Source organism: Kogia breviceps, chromosome 3, assembly GCF_026419965.1.
Source record: "Kogia breviceps isolate mKogBre1 chromosome 3, mKogBre1 haplotype 1, whole genome shotgun sequence".
Lineage (NCBI taxonomy): Eukaryota > Metazoa > Chordata > Mammalia > Artiodactyla > Physeteridae > Kogia > Kogia breviceps.
The window spans coordinates 183,405,532-183,417,594 of record NC_081312.1 but is presented as its reverse complement, the minus strand read 5'-3'; the positions used below and the strand labels follow the sequence as shown (position 1 = coordinate 183,417,594).

Here is a 12,063-nt window from a genome sequence, read left to right as displayed (position 1 = left end):
AAATAAAGTATTAATGCACAAAATCTTTCAGCAGACGTTAATCTATACGGCTACTCATAATAGCAACGTTTATTGAACGCTTACTGTATGTCAGGCATTTTTCTAACTCTTCTACAAAGACTGTCTCGTTTAATCCTCACAACCACCCTCTGCGGGGAGGTTATTTCTTGTCCTTATCTTACTGTTGAAGAAATGGAGGCTTAGAGCAGTTAGCGGCCCGTCCAAAGTCACGCAGCTAAAAAATGCCAGAGCGAAGACATGACTCCAGGCTGCCTTATGGCCCCACTTCTGTAGGCCAAAGGTGATATAGTAAGTATACTAGAGCTTTCCTAAAGTTAATGGTGCCTGAATTTAATGAAAATTATATTTACGTGGTGTCTAGATTACCCAAAAATGATTCTCAATTATCAGAGAATAATACTGAATTTTCCCATTATTAGTTTATATTATCATAATCCCAAGAAATGATGGGTCATAGAGTTAGACACTGATAGATATTTGGTTACATCATAGGAATTAAGAAAACTGAATGACTGTGCAAGGTCCAGAATATTAAATTTTAAAAGACAGATGTTAAATAATTTATAAAAGTGTACACTACTGAATTATCAAAATTCTTAGAAGGAGATGTGTTACTCTTACAGTATGTTATCTTTTCTAGAGAACAGTGAAGAGGCGTTTCATGGCTTTGTGAAAATATGATTTTATTTGCATTATTTTTCAATGTTTTAAAGCTAACCTTTGGCATCTGAAGTATTTGAGGTCTTTTCTTAGACATACTTCTTCATTTTGTTGGGATGCATGAATTAATGGCGAACATTCAGCTCTTCAGGATGTTTAGCACAGACTACATAAAGATGGCGGCCAAACAAAGTAGCCGATCGTTCTGTGCTCCCGGGTACTGGCGTCAAGTTTTGTGCATCAGGGATTCCTCTCATTATTGAATTGGGTCTCCCATCTACAGGTTGTGGCGGCATTTTCCAAGCTCCCAGTGGAGAGATTCATTCTCCAAATTACCCCAGTCCTTATAGGAGCAGCACTGAGTGTACATGGGTCATTCAAGTGGAAGAACATCACCGTGTTCTCTTGAACTTCACTGACTTTGACCTTGAACCTCAGGACTCTTGTATTGTGGTAAGTGACACAAATCTCAAGCACTGTCTCCAGTCAAACCAGGGTCTAAACATTGCCATAAGAGCATGTTTAGTGAATGCATTAGTCATGAATGTTTTCTATGTCAAATCATGGGAAACTCAACTATTAGCAACTTAATATATAAGGACATTTATTTCTTACCTAAATATAAACCAGGAGGTTTGTTTAGCAACTCAGTCTCTGCTCTACCATTCTTAGTGAATTGGCTTTTCATTTTGTGGTTGTTACCTCATGGTCCAAAAATGGCTGCAGCAGTTCAGAACATTCTAAGTTCAGATCCAAAGAAGACGAGAAGGAATAGTGTTAGTTGTTTCTATTTTGTATTTTTTTTTAAATGAAGAATGCAAAATTTTTACAGAAGCCCCCTTACAGATCACTCACTGGCCAGAAGTGGCTGCAAAAGAGATTAGGAAAGTTTAGTGGATTATGATAATGGATTTAGCATAACCACTTTAAATCAATTATTATTAACTCTCTGGGGGTTCTCACAGGGTTCTACTTTTCTTGAGATCAGGATATCTTGATCTGCTACTTGAACAAATCAGTGTCTGATAGAACAGACTAGATGGGGAGACAGGGGGGTGGAAGAAAAGGGATATGGCTGTTAGTTGGTTCAACGACAAAACGTTTCCATCACTACCAACAGCTTTAATACATTTTCACCTGAAGCTAATGCTATATGTTTAATGTGAGAGTGAATGAGGTTGCATTTTGAAATTTTCTTTTTGTCTTTAATTTAATTTTTTTGGTTACCTGATTTTTCTTTTAACACGAGGTTTTCCATCTTTCATTTGTATTTAGAGATATTTCATTCAAATATAAACCAGATCCTCTTGGCTAATGGATCTTTTCTGTTTTAGTTTCCTGACCGTTTCTTATACAAATTCCAACTGGCTAGCTTTCAAATTTAACTCAGGAAAATTCAAAAGTTGTTGCATAATTTTCAAAGTAGTCCAGGCTAACAGTATGATTTCAAGTATTATTTTACAAGATTAAATCATTAATCTACGTAAAAGTTCAGTTGATTTATGCTTATGTATTAACCTTTTAACATGAATCTTCAGAGTCTAAATTGGCAAAGCATGATGTCGTACACCAAACTGAAGGTGAAGGACATCCACTTTCCAGGATGCTAACTCTTCTGACAAAGACAATTTTAAAACTTTGGAGGATATTTTACAACATTTTCCTAAATGCAGCAAGGAACTCACAAGGTGCTGTGAAATTTCTGAGTTAATGTCCAAGAGAGATGTGAGCTTGGTACTTGGGATTGCTTTTGCCCGTGGGGCATTTGCTGATCCAGAAGGAGTTAGCGGCACTTCTCAGAGCCTTTCAGGGCAAAGAGGAGCAAAGTTTGAGTCCAGGACCTGAGTAGGGTGTGGGTCCTGGTAAACTCTCCTGAACCCTAGGTAAAATGAAAGTAGCAGCTTTCAGGAAGACGGCGTCCAAGTGTCGATTCGTCTGAGTGGCCTCCCTACATCTCCAGCCATGGAATAATGAGAGGAACCTTGCATTGCTAACGCACCTAGGCCTTGGACATCTGGCCAAAGCAATTTAAACTCTTCTTCAAAGGGGGATGAAATCATCCCAGACCTCATTTCTACCAATAATTTTCATATGCAACAGCAAGCACCCTAGCAAAGATATTTATATATAGGAGGAGACGGAGCAACATAAATGAGTTATGACATGAATAACAGACGATGGAAATCGCCACTGATAGGCCAGGTGCTAAAATTACCAGGCACAGGTCAGTAAACGACTATGGTTACTAAGCTGATGGAGATGAGAGTCAAAATTAAAACTTTTAGCAAGGACTGCAAACCATAAAAAGTGACATTGCAAATATTTTTTTAAAAAAAACTGAAAAATTTAAAGTGGATAAACACAGAAGCTGAAATTAATATCTCAGTGGAAGGGTTTGGGGTGTTTTGCTTGTTTGTTTTTTGTATATTAGGCAAATTAGGCAGAGATGAGAGAACAAGTGAATTGGAAGATATCAGAAGAATCTATCCAGAAAAAAAACAAAACAAAACAAAGCAAAGGGATGAAAAATACAGAAGAGAGATTAAGACAAATATAGGACACATATAAAAGATGTAACATACGTTTACATACATTTATAAACGGAGCGGGAACAATATTTGAAGAGCCGATGAATAATAAGACTTTTCCAAAACCGAGGAGAGACATCACGTTACCAGAACAAGAACCCCAAGGGGCCCTGTATACGGCCAAGCAAGATAAATAGAAAGACATACTTATCTGCAAAAACTTAAAGATTTTAATCTTTATCGGAAAGATAAAGAAAAAAATGTTACAGTCATCCAGGAGAGTAGGTGAGCGCGTGAACAAATTACCTTTTAGGAAGTGGTAGACTGAATGCTGACTTTTCAACAGTGATAACTGGAAGGAGAAAAGACAAGATTTGGGGGCTTCCGCGGTGGCGCAGTGGTTGAGAATCCGCCTGCCGATGCAGGAGACACGGGTTCGTGCCCCGGTCCGGGAGGATCCCACGTGCCGCGGAGCGGCTGGGCCCGTGAGCTGTGGCCGCCGAGCCTGCGCGTCCGGAGCCTGTGCCCCACAACGGGAGAGGCCACAACAGTGAGAGGCCCGCGTACCGCAAAAAAAAAAAAAAAGACAAGAGTTGGTATGTTAAATTTGAAGGAAGAAAATAACTATCAATCAGGAACTCTGTGGTCTCCTAAAATAACCTTTAAACATGAAAGTGAAATAAAGCATTGAAGCAGTAGAGGTGCCTTCATGAGAAGGTCGAATGGGCCAGAGACAGCTCGTCTGCCTTACCGTTTTGTCTCTGGTGGGCAATTCTCCATCACTTTCTCCCAGTCTGTACGGTTCCAGGTCTAGTTTCTTCTCTTTGGTAAAGTCCCTAATCCATAAGGTTCAACATGGCAAGGCGTGAGAACAAAACAAAGCCCAGGTCAAAGGCACACCCAGCATGGCCGCATTATTTCCCTCCTGTGGTCATGAAGGATTTTCCACCTGCATGAGATATAAATACACAGACTGGGGTTTCTAGTAACAAGTGCCATATCTCCGCACGCAGCTGGGCTTGACTTCTCAAACTGGAGCCAGAGGAAACAGACAGGAGGAAGTAAAACCTCAAATATAATCTGGTCATTAGGCATGGAGATAAGAAGATAAACCCACATGCAGGTGCTGGGAGGAGTCCAGTCTGGCGGATACGGTAAAATACGGAATGGAATAGTCCAGACAGGTTGTCAGGATCGGGGGACCCTGTATGAAGGAGTCGGGGTAACCCCGCCTGCGGGAGGCGCGCCAGCTCCAGAAGCAGGTGCCGCTCAGCGCTTGAGCGGCGCGTGGATATAAAAAGCGACCCGCGGCAGCAGTGCGGTTGCCTCGGGGCTGTGGTGAAGAAATCAGCCCCGTGGTCGTGGTCGGGTGGCCCTGGGGCTGAGCCTGAAGTTGGCCGTGTTCTAGTTGAGTCGCCTGGGACAAGGCTAATCTTTCAGCTTTGGTTTCCTCAATGGTGAAACGGGGACAGTAAGAGTATCTGCGTCAGATTTGCAGTCGGGATGCTGGAGGCCATGTGGCTGATCTGCTTGCCACATAGGAAGCCCTGCATTCATGCCAGCCCCAGTGACAGTGATGCTGGTGGCGGGCGTCCGCGGAGAGGCGTGTCCCGGGGGCAGCGGTGGAGGAGGCGCTGGGAATCCCGGGAGGAGCGGCCAGCTTAGGTCCCTGGGCCTCAGGTCTTCGGTAGAAGAAGAGCCTGCTTGTGCGCCTTTCTGCTAGCACAGCACCAAGCGTTTCGTGGGCCCAGGACTCAATCAACTGTAGTAACGATCACGAGGAAACAGGAGTGACCCGTTTGGGCCTGGAAGCCAGAGCAGAGCAGGCTTCGCACCAAAGATGACATTCACGTGCCAGAATTTCACCAGTAGACGGTGTAGCAGAGCAGCCAGGGGAGGAAGCTCTGGGGAGAGAAGAGGGCAGAGCTGCGCACGGAAGCGCGGGCGCGCGCAGCCTCTTGGGCTGTAGCCCTGTGCTGGGGGGGCGCGTGGAGACCCGGGGTCTGTAGAAAACCTCCGAACTGGACAAAGTCTTTTGTGCTCTGTGAAGAATTTGAAATTATCCTATAGCCAGTGCGGGGAGTTGAAGAACGTCTTCTGTAGTGTACTCAAAACTGTGTTTTATAATAATAACAGGCAGCTGCGTGAGGCTAGGGTCAGCAGAGAAAGAGAAGGATGGTGTAAAGGCTGATCGGAGAGCTATGGAAAAACCTTGGGCGGTGGCCACCGGCAAGCTCGTGTGGCTGTAGCCACCGAAACCTAGAGGCCAGTTACAGCGGGGAGGGTCGGGGGGGAGGGGTGATGGAGATGCAGGGGTTAAGACGATTTGCTTGAAGAATGGGTAAATAATAATGCCATTGACTAAGAGAGTACTAAAGGGATAGACTACTCAGTTTGATTTGGAAACGTGAGTTGGAAGGTCTACACTGCATCCCTTATAGAGATCAGCAAATGGGTTCAGTGCTCAGGATGGGGTCTGAGCTGGACATAGCCACTCGAGGATAATGTCTGTATACTTGGATGGTTGTTCAAACCACAGAAGTAGGTGGAATCCTATATACGAGAATTTTGTAAAGAGAAGAGGGCCAAGTAGACTCTTGGCCCTAAATCACCATTTAGCGGGAAGATGGAGAAACAAAGGACACGGAGACTGAAGGGTACTCAACGAGATGGGTGGAAGAGCAGAAAAGAATGGTAGCATAGAAACCAACAGTGAAGTCAGTTTTAAGAGTGGATGGGCAAAGGTGTCAAATCCAGCAGATGAGGCGGAAACGCAGCCACCAGATTCAGTCTTTGGTGGCCTTGTAAGAAGCAGGCCTGGTGTGGGTGGTACTGGGAGACTCCAGATCACGATGGGTTAGGCGTTACAGGAGCTTCTCAGCTTTTCCCCAGAATTATGAAAGTGAATAGTATAGAGGGATAAAGGGCCATAACCTGTGGTCAGTCAGGATCAAAGGAAAGTCGTTATTATTATTTGTTTTAGTGGTGAAGCAGGGAGCTGTCACAGGGTAAAGGCCAACTGAAAAAATAGGGGGGGGGAATAAAACTAGGGTTACTCTGGAACCATTCTGAGCTCTTTTTCGGATGAACCCCCACTTCATCTACCAATATTGGGAAAAGCGTTAGGATCTCAAACATGAATTGCAAAGTGGGTATCCTTTGAAGTCAGGTGGTCTGGGTTCCATCCATCCATTCGGTCTTTGGTGTCCACTGTGTTCCAGACGCTGCCAGGAGGTTGTTTCCAGACTCAGCACCGCCACTCAACTCTCTGCACGGCCTGGGGGTGCAAGTTTGCTTATTCATAAAATCAAGTGCCTGGGGAACCCAAGCAGAAAGAGGGGACCGAGGGGAGAGGATCCGGTTCTGAGCTGTGTCTGTGGGTCGGAAGAGGAGAATAAGGGGGTAGTTGGCGGAGCAGAGCCAAGGCGTCTGTCAGCAGTGAAGGTGATGTCAGGAGTGGGCTCGCTCCGGAGGCCAGAGTCCAAGTCCACAGCCCTGGGCCTCTGTTCATCCCCTGGGGCACAGGTCCGTGCGCAGTGGCTAAGGGGTCATCTCCACACTCCACTTGCGGAACGGAAGAGAGCTCTTCTTGTAGGAGGTCTCGTCTCCAGAGGTCCCAAGTGGAGGCAGCGTAAGCCCAAGGGAGCCCTAAGCCATCACTCTTGGCTGCGTGGAACTAGAGGCACAATTTTCAGCAAGTAGAAGAAACAGATGAAACTTTAACCACGGAGCAGTAATACACAGCCTCCGACCCCTTTCACGGAACCCGCAGCAGCAGCCCTTGTATGCCAAAGGATCCGTCTGTTTGATGCGTGAATGACTAACGGATGCATGGCCAAACACAGGAATACATGAATTCTTTTGGTCTCTGCTCCTTCCATGACTGGGATTTTTTTTTTTTTTTTTTCAGCTGATGTAGTAGCTTTTATTGTAAGAAAAATGCAGTTCTGATCCTGCCAGGTAGAACCCAATCCTCTGGCTTTGGGTTTAAAGAAAGGCCCAAGTCCTCCATCCCTGAAGAGTTCTGAGACTATGAGACGGACAGGTGCGGGGCAAGCATCTGGACCCGGTTCCGGAGCTCACTCACGCTCCTCTGGCTCAGCTCACGGGCCGCGAGCTAAATGAGCATCAGAGGATTCACAGGGTGGAAGGCACCTCGGAGGCCACCTCGTCAGAGTCCAAGTCTCTTATTTTGCCGGTGAGAACTCAGAGGTCCAGAGTGACGCGCTTGACAGAGCGCAGTTAGTGGCAGAGTCCCCTTAGAGACCGAGCCATCCCTCAGAATTCTTTGTAAGTAGGACAGGATGCAGGAAACAGTGTTAGGGAGACGTGGGCGCCTACGCTAGGGAAAGCCACCCCAGCCTTCAGTGGGAAATTGCAGACGGCGCAGTTGGGAGCGTGTTGAGCGGAGTTCACTCCCTGGCGTGATTATTGATATTCGATCTCAGTATTTGGAGCCACAGGAGAACTCAGATAACATCGCAGAAGCATGTTTTCTAGAATTTCATGCTGCCGTAATAAAAGAAGAGAGAAACTAGATTTTTTTGACCGCTGCTGAAGTGGTGACGGCATCAGCTGGAACTCATCAGAAAGCTCAACGTACACTCAGGTTTCAACCAATTTGGTGTAATCTGTGTGCGCTTTTTGCTCAGTCCCCGCGAGCGGCTGGCGCCGTTCACCTCCGGCTCTCCTGAAGGCCACACCGTGAGTGCTTCTCGCTCAGGCGGCAGCAGGACCCACGGGCTGCGCAGAGCTTGTACGGTCAGCTTGACAACGGCTCCGTTAGGTTTCCTTTCACGAGGGCCGAGTGTTAAGGTGACCTCCACCTGACAGCCTAGTTGCCTAACGACAGGCTCTCTCCTGAGCCTTAAATCCACGTAGCTCGGCGAGCCCTTCTTGGTCTCCCAGAAATGCGGGTTGTAGCTCAGAAGAGAGAAGTCAGATCAGCGTCATGACTGGCCCCCGGAGACCCCCGGCCTCCGATTTCAACATCCTCTTTGCTCAGCGCAGTGGAATGTCTGCCCGGTGAGAATCACTGAGGAACAGATAAAAGCAAGCAGACCACAGTCCCTGTCCGGCCCCTCGTCTGCAGAAACTGTCCACTAGGGGCTACAGGACCTAGTCCAAAAACACGGGCACATTGTGAGTCACGGCTTTCTTTCTGAAGCTCTTCGTGCTGCTCTCGGAGAAGGAGAGCAAAGTGTCGGATTTGAACGGAAGAAAACCAGATTCCCCCCCACCCCAAAGCTGCAGTGCCCGCTGGGCACACGATCTGACAATAAGGCACAGGCTGGGACAGGGCAAGCGTAAAGCACAGCGTCCGTATGTCGTTGTATTTTTGGAAGACACCACCTATGATGTGTTTCCTTTTAAAACATCGATATTTGCAAACCCGAGCAAACAGACGCAGGAATAATAGAAGTCAGTACTTCAAAGAAACAATTCCTAAACAGTTCTTCTGTAAATAATCTGTTTTACAAATAGATCCATGAGGGAAACCAGTCTCTTTCCCTTTCTTTCTCTCTCCCTCTCATATCTTCCCCTCTTCCTTTACTTCTCACCACAGCAAGTTTACCTTCCGTCTGATACTTGCGGCAGGTCTCCGGTGATCTCTCTCTCTTAAATGTTTTGTTTTGCGGCTTGCTTCCGGTAACCCCTGAGCCATTTTGCCTTCCGGTGCCAGGTTAGTTACCGCAAGCCGCGCTGAAACTTTACATCCCCAAAGCAAAGAATCATTGAATTGGAGCCACTGCCCTAAATCTGCGGACGCAAGCTTTGTTTGTGTTTCGGCTCAGAATCTCCTCAAACATATATTTGTTCGTGAAAACAAAATGAGCTTCTTGGATTTCTTTTCATACCAACGTTTCCAGTAATCTTTGAGTCCCTGCTTGCAACAACTGCAAATTGTGAGAGTTTCTCGTCTCCTGTAAAATTTGGAGCTGGAGTGCCACCCTGTAAAACAAAGAAACGGGAGCCACAAGAGTCCCGGCACGAGATGGGTGCTGTGAATTGGGGACTTCATTTCAGAGGCCCGTAGCTGGAAAACATCACTGAGGGAGGAAACCCATGTCTCCTCCGCCCTCCGCCCCCAAGAAAAGCGGCTATAATGAGCAATATTTCCCTTTCCTTCCTTACCTAAATTTATGACCTTAACAGCTTGGATAATTTCCTAGTGGAGTCCGCTCCCTGTCACATGGTATTTCCTCCGCCTGCAATTACCACTCCAACATGGGGCTCCATTAACAGCTATGTTGCCCTCCTCCCGTTTGCCACACGTGAATACATCTCACGGGCTCCTCATGCTCCAGACGGACTTTGCAGCCTGACGTGAATGAGGTCTTCTCTGCCCTGAGATCGTATCCACCGCATGTCTTGACCCCGATAAACTTCAAGGCAATCCAAGCAGTAGACACGTGTTGTGAGAATGAATTAAAAAGGAAGTAAAGGAGAAAGACCAGGTCGAAAGCCCATTAGGCCAGGGGCGAGGTGAGCAGAGACGCCATGCTGGTCTAATGAGACCGTGGTTAGACCAGGAAAGGACAAGGAGTGGATGTATATCTGGTTCCAAGACTAGAGCCGAGTTAGGAGTCGGGGATTTGGGTGTTAGGTTTAGTGACTGGTCCTGGGCACTGGGCCTGCCTTGTTCCGGCCGGCTCAGTTAGCACGCTGGGAATCCCGTGCATGTGCAGTGGGGGGGAATGCGTGACAGGTGCCAGCCACTCCAACATCCACCCGGGCCCCAAATAAGACCTTCTGAAAGGCCAATGAGGATGCTTGCTTGCAAGTCTAGAGAAGAGAGAGGTGACTTCCGCTCTGTTTCCCCGGATTTTCTTTCTAGGTGACGACAGACATGTCACTAGCTTCCTGGAATCATGATCTCTCAATATTCTATTGTCAGTGGAGAAAACTTGATTTTATCTTTTTGGTTGGTTTAATGATAATCGATCAGAGGTCAGACAGATGGGATTCATATACTGGCTCCACACTACCCAGTGTGTGACTGTGAACAAGTTACTTATGTCTTCTGAGCCTCAATTTTACCAGCTGCAAAATGGAATTGTAAGAAAGATGGAATTTTTTTAAAGACCTAAATATAAGGCCAGACACTATCAAACTCCTAGAGGAAAACATAGGCAGAACACTGTATAACATAAATCACAGCAAGATCCTTTTTGACCCACCTCCTAGAGAAATGGAAATAAAACCAAAAATAAACAAATGGGACCTAAAGAAACTGAAAAGCTTTCGCACAGCAAAGGAAACCATAAACGAGACCAAAAGACAACCCTCAGAATGGGAGAAAATATTTGCAAATGAAACAACTGACAAAGGATTAATCTCCAAAATATACAAGCGGCTCAATATCAAAAAAAAACAAACAACCCAATCCAAAAATGGGCAGAAGACCTAAATAGACATTTCTCCAGAGAAGATATACAGATTGCCAACAAACACATGAAAGGTCGCTCAACATCACTAATCATTAGAGAAATTCAAGTCAAAACTACAATGACGGGACTTCCCTGGTGGCGCAGTGGTTGTGAGTCCGCCTGCCGATGCAGGGGACGCGGGTTCGTGCCCCGGTCCGGGAGGATCCCACGTGCCACAGGGCGGCTGGGCCCGTGAGCCGTGGCCGCTGAGCCTGTGCGTCCGGAGCCTGTGCTCCGCAACGGGAGAGGCCCCAACAGTGAGAGGCCCGCGCACCACACACACACACACACACACACACACACACACACACAACTATAATGAGGTATCACCTCACACTGGTCAGAATGGCCATTATCAAAAAGTCTACAAAGAATAAATGCTGGAGAGGGTGTGGAGAAAAGGGAACCCTCCTACACTGTTGGTGGGAATGGAAATTGGTGCAGCCACTATGGAGAACAGTGTGGAGGTTCCTTAGAAAACTAAAAGTAGAGCTACCATAGATTACTTAGATTACTTCTATTCTTTTGTTATTATAATCTCTGAAGAGCATATTTATATGTGAATCTTAGTCTACATTTCTCATTATTTCTTTTATATAGATTCTCTTTTTTTAATTGAAAACTCTATTATGAAATATTTTAAGTATACAGAAAAGTATCAGCTACACAACGCATATAAAATATAGCATGAACAAAAACATCCGACTTGCTAAATCTCAATATTTGGCCATATTTGCTTCAAGTTCTTTTTTTTTCCCAAAAGAAATGCATTCCTGGAGAGACAGTGAGGCCCCATTCCCAGCCCCTGGCCCAGAGGAAACCAATTTATGAGAAATTGTGTTTATAATTCCCATGGCTCTTTTGGTACTTTTTCATGGTATGTGTGCATCCGCATACAGTATGTAATATTATTTTGCCTGTTTTACAAATATGTGTTATGTTGTACTATGTACATCAAGTAAATGTGTTATGTTCATCAAGTCAATGAATTATTGTGTATAATTTATTTATTTGATGAACATAATACAGCATAACACATATTTTTCCATCCACTCTTTTCATCCAACAATGTGTTTTGAACGTTTTTCTACACCGTGGTGCATGCAGATCTAATGCATTCTTTTTGCCGCCCTCCAAGATTCCACCTTATCGACTTTATCAGCGTACCATGAGTCACGCGCCCACGCACTGCTAGTGCACGTTTAAGTGGCTTCTGGTATTGTCCTCTGCAACCCTTAGCAAGGAACATTCTTGTCCATATTTCTGAACGCACTCATGCAAGAGTTTGTCGACGGCAGACGCCCGGGAGTGAAAGAGCTAGCTTTTGCATTTCCTGTGTTGCCAAATTCCACTCAGAAATGTCTGCGTGAGCATTCCTGTCACGAAACAGGAGAAACTTACCTCCATATCATCTACCCCCATTC

At 45.8% G+C, this 12,063-nt stretch overlaps 1 protein-coding gene across 1 annotated transcript in view; it reads left to right on the top strand.

Annotated features, from left to right (window-relative positions):
- The window catches only part of CUBN (cubilin), a 269,145-nt gene that overhangs the window by 117,717 nt on the left and 139,365 nt on the right, over window positions 1-12,063 (top strand). Inside the window, exon 31 of the mRNA XM_059059248.2 lies at window positions 965-1,134. Within this exon, the coding sequence (XP_058915231.1) occupies window positions 965-1,134 (170 nt within the window). The remainder of the gene's footprint in view (window positions 1-964; window positions 1,135-12,063) is intronic.